This window comes from Monomorium pharaonis, chromosome 11 (genome assembly GCF_013373865.1).
Source record: "Monomorium pharaonis isolate MP-MQ-018 chromosome 11, ASM1337386v2, whole genome shotgun sequence".
NCBI classification, from domain to species: domain Eukaryota; kingdom Metazoa; phylum Arthropoda; class Insecta; order Hymenoptera; family Formicidae; genus Monomorium; species Monomorium pharaonis.
In genome coordinates, this window is record NC_050477.1 from 4,465,551 (window position 1) to 4,487,640 (window position 22,090).

Genomic DNA, 22,090 nt, shown 5'->3' on the forward strand with positions numbered 1-22,090 from the left:
TATAGTTAAATTTAGTTGATCTGAAATTATTTTATTTTATGTTTGTTATTGGACGGAATTAATCGGTATAGTTTATTGGAGATAGAGCGGCGTCTCCAATTCCGCGCATTCACATGCAAGATACATTATGTATCTCTTATTATACTTGTAATTTATATTAATTGATATTGAACTCATATCGCTAACGCTCACCGAGACAGCGACGGCGCCGAAAAAAAAATTTAATAACATATTAAATATGCATGGTAAGTTAAGGTATATCATTCATTCAGGATTAAATCCTGATCTATCTTAGTCAATTTTGAGGCAATATAATAATAACAACATCGGAGGTGGTCCTCCTGCGAGGCCCACTTTGGCACTCGGATCAAGTCCTCAATTGTGCCTCCGCGTTGTTAACTGCCCTAGCAAAGCCGCGCTTCTTTCCAGAAGCGGAGCAACTCCTCCACAGGCAGCTGATTTTGAGGCAATAGATCCATGAAATAAATATGATATTTAAATATTATTATTGCAGCATTATAGCAAACATTTCTACATTATATTTGAAGTAAAATTTTGTCACAGATCTATTACCCCAAATTTAAAAGTTTATTCATCACTCACCGACCGATGTGCAGCGGCAGAGATATTCAGCAACGTCGCTACGATGATTCTGTAACAAACAAATGCAAAGTCCAAATTAAAGCACGACAAAAAAAACATTTGATATTGAAAAAAAAAATACGGCTTGCAACTCTGTACTTATGTTCATTAAATACAAATTAAATTCAAATTAAAACAGAGCTCGCGACTATTAATATTAGATGAGAGATAATTGTTACGGGTTAAATTATTTATTTTTTCAATTATTTATATAATCAACGTATAATCAATATTTTTCGAAAGAAAAGAAGTTTATAAAATTCAAATTGTGTAAAACTTTACGTGACGTTATCTTCTTTATAATTTATCAAGGAAAAATCGAATAGGAAGAAAACTAATAATTCTATGCAAATAATAATCATACTCACCCCAAGGTTGCTCTGCCGGGGCTTGATGCATTTCCCAGGCCTGCGTCTCCTCATCCTCTTGTTGCACAGGACACTCGCGAATAACATAACTTCGTTTTCAACTAAATCGGTCGGCACTCCCGAACCGCGTTAACACGGCGCGACGAATCATAATTTTGACGATTGACGACGTAATAGTTTTGTTTTTTATTCCTGCACTGTTGCACTGGTGCAATAAGTTAGAATAAGACAAATATATTTTTTCTCATTCTTACTTATTGCACTAGTGCAACAGTGCAGGAATAAAAAACAAGCCTAATAAGTGCAATGGGTACAGTTAGCTTCCCCCACAGGCATTCAAGCCCTCGGAGTACTGAGCCCTCCCACCACGACAAGGTCGTACCCGTGGGAGGGAAAATTTCGTGTGAACCTCTATGCAAATTTTAATTCGCTTAAAAAAGAAAAAAAACGAATGCCAAGCATGCATCAGACTATCACTGTGAAGCAAAGGGATATGGATACTTGGGCATATTTTTTTACCAAAATATTTGACGTGTAATATGCATAGGTATTATAGGCATGGCCATAGAGATATTGTAGAAATAAGTAAACGCCAAATGATCTATTTTACATTTTATATATTGTCTGATAAGTAAACTTTATTATTTTCTTTATTTCATAGAGCTTTGTTGCAACCTTATATTTTTGATATCACAATAAGCGGAATTAGTTCATACGATTAAATATTTGTAATAACGATCCATTATACATCAAAGCAGATATTTCAAGATTCTTGAAGTAATTACATGCACAAAATATTATTAATGATTAGAAGATTGAGCTGCGTGCGAATGAGCTGTTAAATTACGAATTATTCAATAATTCGCTAAATTCTTGTTGTACTCAAATATTCTTTTTGTATTTCAAGTTATTAAATATGATATGAATATATACTGTGCGGTTTTTCTGTATAATCATTTACGTTACCGGCTTTTCGTGCATTGCGCCACGCTCTCAATTCGAAAACCGGCAAATTACATTTAAATTAAAAGTGCGTGTAATATTTGTAAATAAAAAAACTATTATTTACCTAAATGAATGTTAAGAAGTAATAATTTTATAGTTGTTTCAATTTGTACTTTCTTCTTTCTTAGCATTTAGCATTTCAATTTACATGCCGATTGATAAAATTAGATCTTCTCCGATATATAATTTGATCCTTAATGTAAAGATTTTTTCCCTGGCGAAATTTGCACGTATATAAATATGTAAAATGAAAAACATTTAACGACTGCTTCTGCGTATTGTGTTAAAATATACCACTGCGAGAACGGCACAAAATTAAACCTCAAAAATGTAATAAAGATACGCCAAGTACATAAATGTGTGCTTTCAAAAATGAATTTGAGATCAATGCAATTAGCCAAATATATATAAAAAATACCTATAACTCACAAACGATTGTTTGGAAGTGAGAAGGATACACCTTTTATGCAACCATTATAAATAACTCTTGATAGAGTCACAAATTTTAAACTTGACTGAGCCTTGTTCGTATAAGTATTGTTGCAATATGTAAATTTAAAAGATTTGTTATGAATAAACTTTTAAATAATTATATCTCGCAAACGATTCAACTAAAAGCAAAATCATTACAAAGAGCTACATACGATTCTGAATTGAGTCCCTCAATTAATTGCAAATAGTATTTATTTTTAACGCGCAATTGTGCGAAAATTTTACAAAATCATATACTGTATAAGTATTAAATAGAGAAACTCAACTTGGTTAATTAACTCAAAATATTGACTTAAGAGATTTAGTGTCAGTTTGCAAATTCAGACTTTTCTTTTGTTTTTTATGTGTATTGTGTCAGAAATGAAACATTTGTTAAGTTGTATTTTTCATCCAATAATAAACTACGCGTTTGTCTCATGGCTATACAATGTCTCGCAGTTTAAACAATTTATCTATTTTATCTTATAAACGACATTGGCCCAAGTAAAATTTTGGTAGAGAATGCTTGAGTACACTGATGAACCTATTTATAGTTTGTTAACTCCGTAGAATGTCAATTTAGAATTTGGGATATTTTGGAAAAATGGAATAAATTTATTTATGATGTTAGAAACGTTATGGAATAGTAAAATAATTGTCTTTTTGTTTAGCAGAAATATAGAGTCACTTTCATGATTAAATTGATATGATTTAACTGAAAATAAGATTTAATCAAGATTTTAATCATCTTTTTCAAAAGTTGAAAGGTGCAGATGTTTTTCAAGTATACCAGAATGAAAAAAACTTTAAATTTAATATTAAGATAGGGCCACATTTTCGAAAAATATATTGACGAGTCTTGCTTCAGAGCAGCTTATTTTATTATGATATTCAGGTAATTGCATAAATTTAATTCTAAACTTTTTTTATTAATATACTATTGAGTATAATACAAAAGTTTAATTGCATAAAAATGTTATGCGTCCCTATTTTGGCCGATACGTAAGTAAAAATAGAATTATATTTAATTATCGTTTATTGCGTGCAATACGTAGTACAATTAAAAATATTTTTGATATCTTAGTATTAAAATGGCAAATATTTCCAATTAATTTATGCTGATCCATCAGTTGAGTGATACGTGTTATGGTGTGCATAAATTTACACATTTTTAATAACAGAAAATGTAAAAAAACCATTATGCGAACAAACATACTGTTTATCAAACTTTATTGATCATGATAATACGAGAAGAATAATATCGCGAAGATGGACAGATAAAAATAAAGAATTAAATTTGTCATTTAAGACCATGCAATGCACACAGGTTATTTCACAAAGTATATGATCAAAAAGAGATATTTTACCAGGTACTAACTAAATATTTGTTATCATTTGCAGGTGAAGTTCCGTGGCAATACGAACATACACGTGGCAATATGAGATATTATCGTATATGATATGTATATGTAATATAAATAATACATTTTATAATACAATATAAATAATACATTCAATATAATTTTTACTGTTTTATTTTTGTATTAAAAGTACAAAAATATGAACACAATTGTTGAATTACATGAAGTTATGAAGAAGTATATGCTCAAGCAAACATATTTCATGTTTATTTCATTCGTAACAGGAAATAAAATTTTAAAAAAGGTACTAAAAATAAAAAATTTAATAGCTAAATAAAACGTATAATGTAAATTTTTTGTCATCTAATGCAATTGGCAATTCATAAAGTTATTATGAAACTGTAATTAAACTCAACATGTATATAAACTTGAAATATATTATTCAATCCAAAATTCTAAGTAATTACCAATAAAAAATGTTATAATAAAAACAAAATAAAGTGAAAACAAAATTTAAAAAATGTAATCGATGAGACTTATAAAATATAAAATTAATAATTTATTTAAAAAATAAAGAATTATCTGATAATTTTTAAATAGTAAAAATTACATCCATGTTTGTTCCTTTTTTTTGATTTGTTAAAATCTATTACACTGTTATCATAAAGACAGGAAGTTTTCAATGAGATCTTTTAAAACATCAGGATCTTCATCATAATATTCGTAAGCACAATCTCGTGTAAGATTATTCGTTTTCTTTATCATCAGATAATTCACAATTTATCTTAAGTATTTAATTTAGTACCTTCTAAATCAATATTGATAAATTTGAGTTTATTTTATGTGTTTTTGTACAAAATAAAAAATCTGACTGAAAAAGCTCTGGTCATAAAACGAAATTTTATTTGTTAAAGTTGACTATTCAAGTTAAAATATCTGTCGTATCGACTTTTCACATGTCCATGTGATTAGAGATCATCATATCGGTATACATTCTGTAAGTCTGTCTGAATCAGAGAGAAGGCTGAGAGACGGTGATCCTCGAACGCGATATCTCCTTGACCTCGAAAATTATGCATATAAAACTACGTAGCTAATATGCACATTTGGACGAATGTTGGGCAAAAAAAATTATAAATAATTTATTGCGGAAAATAATCCTCAGCCAGAATTTGGACCTGGATTTTTTATTGAACTGTGTTTTAAGACTAACAAAATTGTCGGCGCGCAGTTTATATAAGCTAAGAATATTAAAATTAATAAAAAATTATATTGAACACCAAGATTTGCTGCAGACCGAAATAGATAATCTTAAATTTATCTTTCCCATACAGCACATATTTCAAAAAACTTTCTGAAAAATATTTGGCAGAAAATATCCTTCGGATATCTTTCAGAGAGCTTTCTGAAAGATGTGTGCTGTGTGGGTTATATTTAAAACATTTATCAGTCAAATAATTAACTTACTGTTATTGTATATTTGTATATGATATTTGTTTTTATATAATCTCTTATATATTATTCCTTTGCTTGCATTATTAATTCAACTATTTTATATTATGAAAAAAGTTTATATGCTATGCTCATTACTTTGCAAAAAATAAACAATTTTTTATTTAAAACGTTCCAGTTAAGAGGTCTTTAGGCGCATCTATAGTATCCCAATTCTTCAGTTCATCCAAAATCTTCACTAAGAGTGGATTTCCACCTAAACGTTCAATTTCAGCCCTTGCAGTCGAGTCCAGTTCTTCGAGTACGTTTCTCGTGTATTTAAAGGAGCCAAATCTTTCCAATAATTTAATGCAATGACGTTTCACCTCAATATCCTTTGTTCGTTGTCTTAAAATATCTAACAAGCATTGTTAAAGAAAAATTATGAATTGCAAAAGCTTTTAAAAAGTACAAAGGATAATTAGTGACAAAATTGTATTAATTGTATAACACAAATATTTTTAAAACATATATTGAATAATGCCTATACGAGCCAACACTAGATGTTTGTGTACTCTCTAAATTTTATAGAGTGAAAATACTGCCACTACAATTTTTCGAGTATTTTCTATTCGAATAAAAATTAAAGTTCACTCTATAAAAGTTTTTTTTTCCGTAAACTTTAACTCTTATTAGGGTGTTAATTTGCTGGAAAAATGTAGTGGCAATATTTTCACTTTATAAAATTTAGATACTACAATAATTTATTTAGTAAACATTTTAATATAGTATAATGTGATAATAAAGTAAATATTAAAAAAAAAACATTTAATAAAGGATACTTATTATCTGCCTATCATCAGGATTGCTCATAAGCGCATGGATAATTGGAAAGCTAAATTTTCCTTCGGTCAAATCTTCACAATAACTTTTATTCTCGGTGTACTGTGAAAAGAAAAAAAATTAATTTAGTTAATTCAAATTTATATTTTATTAGATCAAATATTATCGCTTACCTCCCCGAGACATAAGTTGCAATAATCATCACGTATTTGAAAGTATAATCCTAAAGTAGCTATTATTGAAGAAAAATCTTCTTCACAAGTTGAGAACAATTTCATCAATCTTACCGCCAAGTTAAAAAGCCCACCAGTCTCTACAAAATTAATGTTTAAATTTTTTTTACATAAATAACTTTCTCATATATATAAAATAAAGGTTTGTATAAATATTAATAATTACTTCTTATTGTCATAGTCTTGTAATCTTCCTCAGTTGGACAGATAAAATTATCTCTCCAAAAAATATCCATTCCCTGACCCCTATGAAGCTCCAGGAGTTGTTCCATATATACTTTCGTTGCCTAATAATATTATTATACTATTGCAGTTTTTATTTCTTATTTATTTAATACATATATATAATATGTATTAACTTAAAAATGTATAATAGCATTTCAAAATATTATCAAACATTAAAAATTTTTTATTTTAAATATCTCTATAAAATTTTATTTTTTTGTCTTTTGAGCTTTGTGTAATAATAAATAAAATTTAAAACACTCAAAAATAGTAGCAAAAGATACTGGTACCATAAAAAAATAATGTGCGTCCTTGAAGAATTTTAATTTTACAGACTTTAAGAAGAAATAATAAACATTTTTTTAATGTCTATTCTTTATATTGTTATTTTTATTTTACAATATATGAAAACATTATCCAATTCGTAAAAAATCAACGTTAGTTTTAGTAGTTTTTTAATAATCTAGATAAAGAGAACACATAATTAAAAAAGAATATTAAAATATGACCAAATTGTCATACTTGTCAAAATTATTTGTCAAAATAACAAACGTTGAAACATTAAATGGTATAAAATTTGTAATGTTTTCTTAATCACGATAAAAAAAACTTTTCAATTTCGCTTTATTACTAAAATAAATTTCATTGATTAGCTTCACATTTTTAAATACATATAACAAAACTAAAAGATGTACTCGAGGAAAAGACTTCATGATTTTCTCAATTGATCATCTATCGGTCTAACAATAATCCATATTATATATTTTCATAATAATAAGCATATTTATTATATACACAATCGAAAAACTATTTTCTAAAAATGAAAACCACATAAGAAAAAAAGAAATTAATATAAAGTCATTCTTAAATGGAGATCAGATTTCAATTATTACTAAAAAACAACATAAACTTATCAATATAATGTCAAATTAATATTATTTTGACTTTTCTGTTCTATTTGAGAATATTTATCACTTACAATGTTTCACTTACCGCTGGATGTTGTAAGTTAACAACTCGTTCCAAAGCAATAAATAATAAGTAATTTGCAGCACTTAATGCACTAGCAATTCCGTAAACTGAATGTGCAACGGGAATACCTCTGCGCATAATAGAATGATCTTGAATATCGTCAATCCTGCAAAAAAATTAAAAGAGAAACTAATTAATTCTTAGAAAGCGATGAGATAGGAATGCAAAGCTAAATATTATATGTTACGCGTTCCACTTAATGCTTGCAAAATGTGGAGAATATTTCTGTCTAAATTAAAATTGTTTTCAAGGAGTTACAATTCTTATATAATACAAAATTTATTATTATAAACAATCAGAAGGATGTGTAGAAGATAGAAAGTAGTTGTATGAACTAGAAGTAGGATTATGGAGTTTATGATATTTCGTACATTTTGTGAAGAATTTGGTGAAAACAAAATATATTTATGTAAAAAAACGCAAAACTTACACAATGCTCGAATTGTGGAGCATATTTACTATATCATCAATCGCTTGAAGTTTCTCGTCTGATATTCTCAGCCAGTAATTAAAAGCCTTTGCTAATTTCGCTCTTATTTGTTTTCCAGGAACTTGAAGAATGTACCTAATTGGTTCCAACAATTTCTGGAAAAAGTTTTATTTACATTTTATCTAAATTTAATTTAAATCTAAATTTAAAATTTATAAAACATCAAACAAATATAAGAAAATTGTTAAACTATCTAAAATTTCAAAAATGTTTTAAAACTTCTTTGAAAATTTGATCACACAGTACACAATATTATAATAAATAACAAATAATATTATTTTAAAAGAAATAAAACAAAATAAAAGAAATATTTCTAAGATATACCTATAATAAATATTAAAAAATGTTTATTACTATTTTTAAAAATATTATACAACTAATATTTTCTACATATTAATTTTGTATATTAAAAAAAATTATCAAATTTTTATTCAATATAAAAATAAAATATAAAAAACAGAGAGACCAAATATTTTATACATTTATAAGTAAATAAAGAAATTAATATTTATACAAATATTAAAAATATTTTTAAGATAAATATTTACAATAATCTATATATGTTTAACATAAGATCATAAAGATATTTATTTATAATTTAGGAAATATTTTAGTAAACATTTATAAAATATTTAAATAATTATTCTAAATACTTTGTAAAATCGTTTGTAAATATTGTGTGCTATTTGAGTAAGAGTGAAAATCAAGAATCTCAAAAATTGAATAAAGTAATCAAGATAATATAATCAACAAACGGAGTTATCTGAAAATTTCTAAATTTCTGAGACTTTCAGATTCCAACAATTTGAAATAATTTTATAAAGTCGATAATGTATCAAGAGAATTGATAATAAACGATATAGTCCATAACATGACATTAGAAGCATTTATTATTGTAAATTTATTTAAATAATATACTCTTGTATTTTCACACGAATAACCCTATAATGTTTACTAAAATATTGGCTTTTAACTAACATCATTCTATATTTATATTTCTGATTTAATTTTTTAGAATTTAATTCCTGTCAATTTTATTTCATTAGGTAAAAGATCTACATATGAAAAACAAATAGTGCGCGCTTACACGCGCGCATGTTTGTTCTTTGAGAGAAAAAAAATATACAGTGGTAAAAACTAACCTCATCTTCTTCTCTGATACCGCTCATAGAGTAATAAAAAGGATCCGACTTATTGGAATTCGTCATATCGTATCAAGTGGTGATATCTGTTTTCCGGAGAACTAAGCGTGAATTAGATAACTGCTTCGAATAGTTAGAAATGTAAAATATGCGATGACGGCTGAAAGCCGGGTACAAGTACAAGTTTCAATTGTGACGTTTGCCAGATGTCTGCTGATGTATGCCAGCGTCTGCTGCGGAAATTATGATTTATGCTGGAGTACAAATATAACGTATTCTTGTACATGCGCAATAAAGTAAGTGTTAGCAAATGGCAAAGAGGAACCTGTGATGGCTGTGACTCCTGTGAGAGCGGTCATCGCGTCGTTTTAGGTGTTTTCATCCATCAGCACCTCTATGTGCATAAAATGTGCACATTGAACTATGTAGTCAAATATCTATGAATCCCGTAGGTAACGTGCATGACTTTTTGGGTCTCTTCTATGCTATGTCCATAACTATTTAGTTCTGTTCCATGCTATATCTGTGAGCAACAAACCACACGAACGAGGAAAGTCGTCGGGATGGCCTTCCAACAGCAGTCATACAGTATCGTAGAATATTACGCGGAACACGAGGGCTATCGGTGTGGCTACTGCAAGAGCTCTACCAGGAATTTCAGTCACGGTGAGCACAAAAATACTGTCCTCCCAATCGCCGAGATACTTCGTTTCGCGAGAGAGTCTCGGATATTTTCACATCACTCTGAAACGGGCCACGTTATCTCGTAAAAAATTGTTGAGAAGCGAGTCGAAACTCTGACTAAGTTTGAATCTGACACAAATCGTTATTTTTCGTATGCAGGTATGTGGCCGCACACGTTGACGCTGCAAGACTACCAAAGTTTGATAGACAGGGGTTGGAGATGGAACGGCTGCTATTGTTATAAACGATGAATCAGACCTGCTGTCCTCAGTATACCATTAGGTAATATTATCGACTCTCAAGTTTTAAAGAAAAATAATTTTATACTTTAAGTGAGAGTAATTAAAGTGACACATTAACAACATGAATAATCATTTTAGATGCGAAGTGCTAAATTTTAAGATATCAAAGTCCCAGAAAAAATTCTAAAACGCATGATTAAATTTTTGAAAAATAAATTGACAAATGATAGTTCTGGAGGTACAAGTGAAGATCAACAAGATAATATAGGTAAAATTTTTAGAATTTTGATCTATGTTTATAATAATTTATGTAAGATATATAATTCACCAGTTCTATAATATTTATAGATATAAGCAATGAAGAGGCATTAAACTATTCTAAGCATTTGACAAAAGAGCAGAAAGATAAATCTCAGATTGATGTTTTGTCTGTCGATGAAGTTGGTGGAAGATTGTCCATTAATTTAGTAAAAAACAGAAACTCAGAAAAATTTGACTTTTGCATTGAGTAGCAATCAAGCGCAGTTAACAAATTCCAACAGCAAAAATATCTTGCACGTTAGAAGTGAGATCACCGATGTGGTACCTTGCAAGAAGGCCAAATTATTACGCATAGAACGTAAGAAAAATCTATCGTATTTAGATAAAACTATCCCTACTTTCGATTCAAGTTACACATTTTTTACTGTCAGAATGTTAAAGTTTTCTAAGTTTTGCATTGTAATTATAAGAGCAAAATGTATTGGATATTTTTGGTATTAGAAATATAAAATTTCAAAATATAAACTTTTACTTTTCTTTACATTATGAAATTATTGCTATCTACGAGATATATTCAGCATTAGAAAAATACGTCTTACCATTGGAATTTATTTCTAATTTCTTATTTCTGTTTCAGTTTTAAAAGAATCTAATATGCTATTGCAATTATTTTTATTTAAGGCGTTACGAATATTAATGAAAAACCAAGTATTTAATTAATCAATCAACTTGGTGATAATTTTCTTTTAAAATAGAACAATATTTTATTTCGCATCACGTTTATCACATATCATTTTGTCCCACATATACATGATATAAATTCAAATAATTGATTTGATAAAAATTCACTCACCGATTGCTGTCGCTGCTCCTGCTGCTGATGCTGCTGCTGCTACTGCTACATTCCTTTTCCGGAATACCGAGTCGCTCCATGGATGCCGCTTTCTGCTGACATCATCCTGCTATTTCGAACCACACATTAATAACGATCGCCCGATACTTTATTCGGCACTCCCGATATTATGGATAATATATCACACACGAGTAAAACGTAAACCGTGCGCGAGAATTTCACTTGGCGCAACCGTTACATTTAGAAAAATACGTGAAAAGTACGGCACGTCAAGACACACTGAACAGAAGTAAATCAATTCGCTCCCAGAGTTTTGTATCTCTGTATGATTGCGCGACGACTAATAAAGTTTAATTATTGGCACAACATTCTATCGAACGGATTGCGTACGACACTCCTCGAGCGAATACGCGCACACGAAAACTTTGCCCGGAACGAAAATCAACGTGGCACGAAAGTGGCATGACGTCACGTAACTTTGTGGAAACGCAGGCCGAGGAAAGCGGTCGAATGAAAATTACGCGCCGAGATACAACGAACGGACACAAATTCGTTTCGAGAATTTCGTGCTCGCACAACGACTAGTAGCACGTACTTCACTTTTAATTGGCACTCGCGATTATCTACCGAACGTCCCCTTCGAGCAAACACTTTTGTTCGAACGCGCACGCGAACACTTTACTCGAAACTGAATGCACGATGCCGCGCTTTACACATACGACCTCTGTTACGTACTCTGTTACGATCTCACATGGCTCGCGACGACACTCTCACAGTCTCAACATCGTAGCTGCGCACAATTCGAATTCTGAATACGCGAGAGACACACGCGAGACACGCACGAAGTCGACAGAACGTCCGATGCGTCCGACCGGCGCTGGAGCGCGGAGCAACATGGCGGCGGCAGCGGCGTACGTACGTGACTCGGCGCTACTCGGCGCAGGCGCGGCGGTCAACCGCCGAGTGGCGCCGACTAGCGCCGAGTACCGCCGAGTCTGCCGGCCAACGGTCACGTACGTCCCGTACGCTGCTGCCGCCATGTTTCTTTGCGCTCCAGCGCCGGTCGGACGTTCCTTGAGTCCGTGCGTGTCTCGTGTGTTCGGATTCGAATTGTGCGCAGGTACGGTGTAGTGTTGAGAGTGCCGTGGCGCTAACAAACGATACGCGAGCCTTTTTACGTATTTTTTCAAATGTAACGTTCGCACCAAGTGAAATTCTCGTGCGCGGCTTACGTTTTATTCGTGTGTGATATATTATTTGTAATATCGGAATTGCCGAATGATCGGGCGATCGTTATTAATGTGCGGTTCGACAATAACAGGATGATGTCAGCAGAAAGCGGTATTCATGTGGAGCGACTCGGTATTCTGGAAAAGGAATGTAGCAGTAGCAGCAGCAGCATCAGCAGCAAGAGCAGCGACAGCAATCGGTGAGTCAATTTTTATCAAATCAATTATTTGAATTTATACGTCATGTATACGTGGAACAAAATGATATGTGATAAACGTGATGCGAGATAAAATATTGCTCTATTTTAAAAGAAAATTATCATTAAGTTGATTGATTAATTAAATACTTGATTTTTCATTAATATTCATAACGCCTTAAATAAAAATAATTGCAATAGCATATTAGAATCTTCTAATACTGAAACAGAAATAAGAAATAAATTCCAATAGTAAGGCGTATTTTTCTAATGCTGAATATATCTCGTAGATAGCAATAATTTCATAATGTAAAGAAAAGTAAAAGCTTATATTTTGAAGTTTTATATTTCTAATACCAAATATCCAATACATTTTGCTCTTATAATTACAATGCAGAACTTAGAAAACTTTAACAGTCTGACAGTAAAAAATGTGTAATTTAAATCGAAAGTAGGGATAGTTTTACCTAAATACGATAGATTTTAAATATGATTTAGATTTAGAAAAATTGCTCTGAGTTTCTCAAACGACACACCATGTATCGTGCTCTGATACTTTTTGTAAAGCTCATAAAATTCTTTCGGAGTCTTTAGGTATTCGGAGCTCATTGGGGCAGTTTAAACCAGTTTCAACTTACAAAAATAAATAACTTAACACCAATCTCTAATCGGATGAAAAAGAAAATAACTATTGTAATAAGATACGCATAAACTCATTGCAATTAGTTTATAATCAGATCAAAATCGAGTAAAATAAAAACAGAAAAATGATATGATTCAATTTCGTGATTGCAATATAATTAAACATTAAATATAGAGCTAGCTTAATAATAGCATTATTTAACAAATATTTACAGCTATTATTAAATTTTCAACTTATTTTACTACCTATTAATAAGAATTAAAAAATCACCTAATAAATACTGATTTGGAAGTTTAATGTTGATATTGTATTACATCTAACTTCCTTACTCCAGTGTATACTTCCTCGAACAATTCTTCCATTTCCTTCTTAACGCAATTTTGTTGTTTCTTTTCTTTCATAATAAGGTCGATTTCACTCTGTAATTTACCTTGAACCAGCAACTTATTTTTCTTACGTTCTCTGCGTAATAATTTGGCCTTCTTGCAAGGTACCACATCGGTCATCTCACTTCTAACGTGCAAGGTATTTTTGCTGTTGGAATTTGTTAACTGCGCTTGATTGCTACTCAATGCAGAAGTCAAATTTTTCAGAGTTTCCGTTTTTTACTAAATTAATGGACAATCTTCCACCGACTTCATCATCGACGGACTCAATCTGAGATTTATCTTTCTGCTCTTTTGTCAAATGCTTAGAATAGTTTAATGCCTCTTCATTGCTTATATCTATAAATATTATAGAACTGGTAAATTATATATCTCACATAAATTATTATAAACATAGATCAAAATTCCAAAAATATTACCTATATTATTTTGTTGATCTTCACTTGTACTTCCAGAACTATCATTTGTCAATTTATTTCAAAAATTTAGTCATGCGTTTTAGAATTTTCTTCTGGGACTTTGATATCCTAAAATTTAACACTTCGCATCTATGTGTGAAACACATGAAAATGATTATTCATGTCGTTAATGTGTCACTTTAATTAATCTCATTCAAGGTACAAAATTATTTCTCTCTAAAACTTGGGAGTTGATAATATTACCTAATGGTATACTGAGGACAGCAGGTCTGATTCATTGTTTATATTATAACAATAGCAGCCGCTTCATCTCCAACACCTGTTTATCAAACTTTGATTGTTTTGCACCGTCAACGTGTGCGCCCACATACCTACGAAAAATAACGATTTGTGTCAGATTCAAACTTAGAGTTTCGGCTCGCTTTTCATAAACAATATTTCACGAGATAACGTGGCCCGTTTCAAAGCGATATGGAAATATCCGAGACTCTCTCGCGAAACGAGGTGTCTCGGCGATTGGGAGGACAGTATTTTCGTGCTCACCGTGACTGAAATTCATGGTAGAGCTTGGTTCCAATAGTTCCATATCCACGTGTGGCGCTATGTCCACGATCCCATGTTTCGATCCCATAAAAAAGACCGCGATGTGACGTTTACTTCGCCTGACATCGAAGCTGGGGACTGCAAAGAGCGTTAGCTAAAATCCCACATCCTCTAGTCCATTGGGACACTAGTCTTTTTCATTCGCAAATCCTCCTTTTTCCTGTATGCAAAAGTGTGTGACTCTTGCTACTTCATAGGTTACTTTCTTATTTCATGACAAAAGCACGCAGTAGACGCATGCGCGTCGACACGACGCGTACCCAGGCTTGCCATGTCGCAGACGAGCACAGCCGTCTTTTCTATAGAGACAGCACCGCTAGTATGGGCTAATATTGGCGTTTAACCCCTGGTGGGGAGAATATTGTTGAAAGAGGGACGGTCGCTCGTCTGCAACAAGAGTATCCTGACTCTGGCTCCCGCCCGAGTTCGGTGGCCTCGTGAGCGTTCGGAGCGTTTTCGGGCAGTTTCGCAAGGCGCGTCGTCGTCGGACGGACGACGGTGAGGAGTGCGGCCCGCCGCCGTCGTCGTCGTCGCCGTCGTCGATTGACGTCATCGTCCCTCGCCTCGTTTTTCGTACCGAAATATGAGCGCCGGTGACAGGAGCTGCGTTCCCGCGTCGTGTCGTCGTCGCCGCCGTTGCGTCAGGTGCGCGATCGTGTGAGGAAGACGAAGACGAAGACGACGAAGAAGAGGAGGAGGAGGAGGAAGTGAATAACGTTGCAGCGCGGCGCCGCGAAAAGGTCAGCTTCTCTCTCTCTATCTATCTATTTATCGAGCGGCCGATGACACGTCTAATATAATTCGTGAAAGAAGGGTAGGAGGAGGAGGCACTTCGTCCATTCTTTCCAACGACCTCTCTTCCTCGAGAGCACGCCCTTGAACGCCGGGCCCCTTCGCGCCTCCTCCTCCCCTCCGTCGCGTCGCTTCGGGCTCTATTATTTATCTGCTGCACCCGGTATCAGCCGGTACCCGCTATCGCTATCGCGCGCTCTTCCGATACTCTGACGTACCTTAGTCTTAAGCCCCGTCGTCTCTTTAACGACAAATAAACAGGCGCATATATCCATCCTTCCGAATTTAGCATCGAACGTGGTGGCGGTGAGATTCTTTGTGCGGGCGACGACTTGCTCGGGCTGATGAGTCGAGTGAATTTTCCGATTGTCATCGTCGTGAGGGTCGATCTCGTGTCCTCTCTCTATCTTTCTCTCGCTTCACCTCTTCTTCTCTTTCTCTTCTCGTTGTAATCGTGTGACGATCTCCGCGTTCGTCCTGACGGAGCGAGTTTCGCGCTATTTGCGTGTTCTTTCAAACCTCGCCGAGAACGGCTCGCAGAAATTGGCATGTTTCCGAAGCGTATTACGCGTTTACGAGGACGTTAGAGAGCACTTTTCGTAATTCCCATCCTCGTTTCTATGAACGATAAAGATAGAAAGATGACATCGTCGGGCCAACTTATTGAGCCAGCTGACGAGGCGTCGAGCGATGACCGCCCGATCGAGATCGTCCCTCGGATTTCCCCGATGATTGCGAAATGATTGCCATGCGATGTTTCGCAAAACACGAATTAATTCTTGACAGTGCGAGAGAGAGAGAGAGAGATAGAGAGAGGGGGGTTGAGAGAACGGAGATTTAGCTGTCGTCCGGAGAGAGCGGGAGACTTAGTCACGCATTTCTTAAGACGACTAAATACGCCGACACATTCCACCGCGAACGTACATCGCCATTCCACTTTGCGTCTCGTCTTTCCTCATTTCGCCTTTCCCGGGTTGTTCAACCCCGCCCCCGCTGTCAATACGTACGTATCGCCTTTCATTCCTCCAGCTACGGATCAAATTTGACGCTACGAAGTATTCTCCGATCGGTCAATTCGGTAAAATTCTTTCCTTCGATTGATTAGTTAAACTGCTTCGAAGCAGGTGTAACGTCAACTTTGCCGTAGCCTCTGTTATGTTAATTGTTAACAGATCGATTTCGAGAACGAATGAGGAAGACGAACTCTCTCCCTCCCTCTCTCGTCTAATTTTCTTCTCTTTCTTTTTTCGTGTGTAGATTTTATTTTGTCTTTCTTTTTTCTTTGCTACATTTTACCTCACTCTCTGTTTTCTTAGGTTTTCATAGATTTAACCAGATTTCCAATTAATTCAATAAGACTCTTTTTTTTCAGTGCATGTGGTAATGATACAAAAATACAGAAACTATAAGAAAACAGATAGTGATCCTGGTTGAATCTATCAGATTTCCAATTGATTCAACCAGAATCTGGTCGAACCTATCAGATTTCCAATTAATTCAACAAGACTCTTGCTCTCAGTGTTCTGTTGCTTTTTGCTTCGTGCTTTTATTGAACGTTCTTAGAGGGCCTGGCCTAGAACGATGACGTCTTTCGGGCACTCATTCAATCGAACGCCTCGTAAATCCACCACTTCGACACACTAACGATTACTCTCGCGCTAATTAACGCGATAACACGCGGGGACCGCAGACTCGACGGCAGATCATCTCGAAATAAAAGGCGTCGGTCGAGAATTCTCGTTCTCGATTGTACTCACCCGCTACGTCTTCGCCGAATAGTACGCGCGCCGTCGGGTCGAGGATCTCCCGAGTGCATTGCACCGGGGAGATTCGATCGGGTCGCTACGTTACGTGGGATTAAACGAAGAGTTTCATAGTCGATCGCCTCGTGCCTCGGAAAGCTCGTGGAGCGGAGAATGTCGGTCACGTTACGGATATTTTTGGAATACGATCGCCATTTTTTTTTAATGATTATTTTTTACGACGATCCGTCGGAGTTTCGTTCCATGACATCGCCGCCGCGTGTTTTTCTCTCCCCCTCCCCCCCGTCTTCTTTTCTCCCTCCGGACTTTCGATCGCTATTGTTCTACTCGCGATCACCGATGATAGGCCGCCAGTATGCGTATCTAATCTCGTAGATATTAATAAACACTCGAGCGTGAATTTCCTAATGGCAACGATAATCATCCTGCTTCCTTAGTGTTATTGCGACTTGTGACATACAACGGGGTGCAATGTTTAATCGAATGCAGACGTATTCGCGGTGTAACGATATACCCAGCGTGCTTTGTTGATTCAATGTTTAATGCTCGCAATTATATGCAGAAAAATACGTGTTGTAAATCATTTGAATCGAGCGAATATATTACTTGTTTTAAATATTTCATGACTTCTATATCCGGAAGTATACATCGTCAGATTTATTCAAAATGTATTCTGAATCCGAGTAATTTAATCGATAATATAAAGCTGAAATAAACGTTCGATTTGCTTATTATTCATGATTTTTTTTAATCCAATGTTATATTCTTCATATAAATTGTTTTCCTCGAGTTAATGCCAGCACTACGAGTTTTTTTTTGCTCACATTTATGATGAAATATATTGTAAAACTATTATCGGGAAAGTATTCCTTGTTGAAGGTGACTGTTACGTAAAAGAACAAGATCAAATTGAGTAATCGCTTTTCTTAGCAGTCTTAGTATCTTTCTATGTGCACTCACTCGTTACGTCGGGGAAAATCCAATCTAATCGAAGGAACGAATTAATTAGGTACTCGCGATCACAGGGATGTTAAAGAAGACCAACTGCAAGATGTTGGTTCATCAGGTGTCGGCGGTACTGCCAGATGACAGACCAATAACTGCCATTAGCGTTGTGGAAGACTTGGACAAGTGTCCACCAAATTTCACAGTGGTACGAACAACGCTAATTTATTTTAATTCAATTTGTTTACTTGTTTATCTTTCTCGCTAATCTCGTGTACGCGTCTCGTTAAGGTATCGAGAACTTACGATCAGGATACCGACGCCGATCTGTGGAGGGAGAGCGGATTGTTCATCAAGAAGAAGGGTCGATACATCTGCTTCTCGAAGACTGAGGGCCAGCCTGACTGCGTGGTCGAGGATATCGTGGTGATTAACGAGCGGGACACTCCACCGGAAGGATACAACATGATCTCCTACACCGTGGACACGAGTGAGTCCCTTTCTGTTCGAATAGTAATACCTGCCGTTCATACATGCATACATAAACCCGCAAAACCTTACGAATGAACGCTGCGATGAACGTTACAGGGCAGAAGGCGTGGCGGAAGAAACAGGTGTGCTACAAAATTAGGAATAAGGACCTGTGCGCGAAAGCGGTCACGGATATAATAATATGCAGCAGGATAATCCACAAGGATTCCAAAATGGCTCCTGTCGGATTTTCTGCTGCCGGGTATGTAAACGATTTTGTCTCTTTACGTCTTTAATTTTTTTTTTTAGACCGGTTTTAGATCAATTGGATTTATCACACAAGTCGGAATTATAATTTTCTATTTGTATTTTCGTAATAACTCAATAGAAAATAAATGCAATAACAAATAATACAACAATTTACAAATATAAATACAGATAAATACATAATTTTCGCCACTTCCTCGAGAATGATAGAGTGCAAACAGTTAATGCAGTACTCGATCGCGCGATATCGTTATATCTTATCTTTTTATTTTTCAGTATCATAAATGGCGTTCGTGTGTGCTACAAGACGGTAGATATCACAAATGCGAATTCGGATTCGCAATCGTACGTTAATATAGAGTAAGTTTCAGCACAATATCAAGCGAGCGGTATCGATTTTGCACTATAAATAGACGTATATATATGTATATATTTTATGATACTTTTAGCTTACTGCAGAACCCTTCTCCAAATCCGTCAAACGGCACCTATCACAGCCCGGCCCCCGAGAGGCCTCCGAAACCAAAGTTTTCACCAAAACCACCACTGGCCAATGGGATTTATCCGCAAATCAACAGCACAGCTAAGAAGGATGACGAGTTCAGTGATCGGGATTACGAGGTCTTGAGTCCTAACGCGAAGATCAGGCCCACGAGGCCCGCGCCTCAACCGCCTACGTCCACGCCGCCATCGGCCGTCACATCCATGCCTATTTACGGCACACTTCCGGGATCGTCCGATCTCGACGGAGTTCCGTTCGCGCTTAATCCACGTCTTACTACTAATCATCTTGATTCTGCCATTGTAAGTATAACAATAATTTGGAACTTTTATGTAAATCAAAGTGCGATTAACACACATTTATACAACCTAATATTCTTCTTTTGTCTCGATAGAATAAACTTCCTGTTATCAAAATGTGGACGCAGAAGGACTTAGATAGAGAGGTAGTGTATCTCTTTATTTACTAATTATTTTGCGATAGATAATTGACAGAATTTGCGATAGATAATGATATTTTGTTGCAGTTCTTCTATGACTTCCGTGCGGAAAGAGAAACTTGAAAGACAATGAATGTGCCAAAACTAATTCGAGTTTGTGAGCGAGCTCTTTCCGCCGCACGCATTCGTATCCGATGCTAATGCTAGCCAACAAGCGTAAATGGAGTGCCTGAACGAGTGATTTGTACTAACCCGCGAGAGAATGAAGCCTGCGTGACGCTTAAAAATGGGGATTGTGTAATATTTAAGAAGGAATAGGATAAAAAAGAACTCATTCTCGTTGTACGCGTTTCTTCCACGTCCCACATTCTTCCACATTTAGATTTTGATACTGGTGATAACGTTGTCATATTTTTATAGACTTGCGTTATTTTTTGATAGAATAGTAGAGACTATATCTGTAAAATATATGTACACACAATTGTATTATAATGCGAGATCTTCTATGTATCTCTCAATATCGCATATCTACGCTTCTAAATGAACAAACGCATAATATTGTTGAGCATTGCATTCTCGCTGCACATTTAGCGGTTCAACGCGGTGATCTAAACTGCATGGTGAGAATGCCACAGAAAGCCATTTAATTTTACTGTTCCTTCTGCCCTTTTATAATCTGTTCTTTATATATATAGAAATTCGAATGTTTATATCATGTAATTTCCCTTCAAAGTGCTGCTTTTCTTTACCTGCAATGAAGTATTATTACAATATCTTTTGTTTATATACTCACGTTCTATAATTCTGTTTGAAAGTATGTATGATTGTGCACAGCACGTATATTGAGAAAAAAAATCTTTCGAGATCGACGGAACACGACACTCTGAATCTTCCACTCGAATTCTTTTATTCTATTTGTCGATAGATTCGTGTATCTTGCATAAGTTTCTGTTTAATCGCACCACGTATACGTGAATGTAATTTAAGATAGAAACTTGTATGTAATAACTAATTTAATAAAAGATAACGGTTATAAACTATCACGCGTATCCTTGTATTTATCAAATGGCTAAGGTAATGAAAGATAAGAATTGTTTCGATAAAATGTTTTATAAATTAAAATTACCAAAAGTCAAGTTATATCTTTTTACATATATATCGTATAAAGACTAATAAATAATTTCACAGCAAAAATAGTTAGATTAACATTTTATAAACACTTCTTTACTTAAGGAAGGATTAAATAAATTAATCACTGGAAGTGCAACTTCAAAATCTAGCGACTCTTGTATCTTTTATAATATTTCATATTTCATATGAAAAATAATATAATTTATATGTATATATATATATATATATATATGTTAATTATTCACACATAACGTTACAACGAGAAAACAAGGCTTGCTTCTTTCTGTTCATCTTCATTCTAAAAATTTGTTCCCTGTTTTCCGACCACAATACTGTATAAAATTCCATTTACACTTTAAAAGCGAGAGTCACTCGCTGCGCACGAATACAGCGACTGAAGATGTTTGTTTAATTAATCGTCGGCGAATAAAGATTAAAATCTTTTGTAGTTCACTCTTATCGGCGAGTTGTCGGCCGACACGGAGCGAAAGACACGTTTGGCCGGCAGAAAACTGGCCAATCGTCAGACGAACGGTCCAGTCCAGTGTCTGACGTGCGTCGTCATACTGCCGGTTGAAGTCGTCTGTATCCCGTGCCTCTCCAGCACCGCCGTGGCCTTGATCCTATTCTTATATTTAATGTCCTTCGGCTTCAACATGCTTTTGTGATTACTCAGCAATCTCGACGGTGTGAGGATTGACTTATTGCTGAGGCCGGTCGCTTCCAGGAAGTGATCGTATCCGCTGTTTCCGATCTCGCCGTTGCCGTTAACGGTGCCATTGCTGACTGCAGAAACATTGTTGTTGTCTTTGGCAATGCTGTTCTCATTCTGGCCAGCGTTATTAAGTCCAGCGTGACCCAGCCTCTCGGATCCGTCACCCTCGGGCCGATCGGGATCGTCCGAGAGATCGCACTCGTCTAGATTGAACTCCTCAAAGTTCTGTCGAATATCGAACTCCTGTAACGAGAGAAAAAATTGTTTTTAAAATTATACAACTTTTCCGAAACATTTTATACGCA

General features: G+C 34.7%; 4 protein-coding genes, 1 long non-coding RNA gene and 1 pseudogene across 10 annotated transcripts in view; 2 read left to right on the forward strand and 4 right to left on the reverse strand.

The window, feature by feature from the left end:
* The window catches only part of LOC105840386 (60S ribosomal protein L23a), a 56,927-nt gene extending 55,848 nt beyond the window's left edge, over positions 1-1,079 (reverse strand). The window contains exons 1-2 of the mRNA XM_028191625.1: positions 1,011-1,079; positions 604-652 (exon numbers count right to left, since the gene is read on the reverse strand). Coding sequence (XP_028047426.1) covers positions 604-652; positions 1,011-1,064 — 103 coding nt within the window. The 5' untranslated portion in view covers positions 1,065-1,079. The remainder of the gene's footprint in view (positions 1-603; positions 653-1,010) is intronic.
* Positions 1,080-4,728: 3,649 nt separating this feature from the next.
* On the reverse strand, positions 4,729-9,382 carry LOC105833129 (geranylgeranyl pyrophosphate synthase). The gene is made up of 7 exons (XM_012674596.3): positions 9,244-9,382; positions 8,042-8,196; positions 7,573-7,717; positions 6,521-6,641; positions 6,295-6,434; positions 6,121-6,223; positions 4,729-5,696 (listed from the first exon to the last, which is right to left on the reverse strand). The coding sequence occupies exons 1-7, from the start codon at positions 9,307-9,309 to the stop codon at positions 5,464-5,466; spliced, it is 963 nt and encodes a 320-aa protein (XP_012530050.2). The 5' UTR covers positions 9,310-9,382; the 3' UTR covers positions 4,729-5,463.
* Positions 9,383-9,557: 175 nt separating this feature from the next.
* Positions 9,558-10,955, forward strand: LOC105833130. Of its 2 annotated transcripts, none has more exons than XR_004965105.1 (5): positions 9,558-9,691; positions 9,749-9,909; positions 10,087-10,209; positions 10,308-10,437; positions 10,518-10,955. It is a non-coding gene; the product is annotated as an uncharacterized LOC105833130 (long non-coding RNA). The 2 variants fall into 2 exon arrangements; XR_004965106.1 differs by having other exon boundaries at positions 9,571-9,695.
* Positions 10,956-13,036: 2,081 nt separating this feature from the next.
* On the reverse strand, positions 13,037-15,827 carry LOC105834296 (annotated as a pseudogene).
* On the forward strand, positions 14,702-20,979 carry LOC105834295 (multivesicular body subunit 12B). The gene is made up of 8 exons (XM_036293466.1): positions 14,702-15,500; positions 18,325-18,468; positions 18,552-18,750; positions 18,849-18,993; positions 19,275-19,358; positions 19,448-19,802; positions 19,895-19,945; positions 20,027-20,979. Exons 2-8 carry the CDS (start codon positions 18,343-18,345, stop codon positions 20,060-20,062), a joined length of 996 nt encoding a protein of 331 aa, XP_036149359.1. The 5' UTR covers positions 14,702-15,500; positions 18,325-18,342; the 3' UTR covers positions 20,063-20,979.
* Positions 20,980-21,201: 222 nt separating this feature from the next.
* Positions 21,202-22,090, reverse strand: part of LOC105834292 (uncharacterized protein DDB_G0284459) — a 34,474-nt gene continuing 33,585 nt past the window's right edge. For all 5 annotated transcript variants that reach the window (XM_012676652.3, XM_012676651.3, XM_012676650.3 and 2 more), the window contains exon 5: positions 21,202-22,028. In XM_012676652.3, coding sequence (XP_012532106.1) covers positions 21,594-22,028 — 435 coding nt within the window. In that variant the 3' untranslated portion in view covers positions 21,202-21,593. The remainder of the gene's footprint in view (positions 22,029-22,090) is intronic.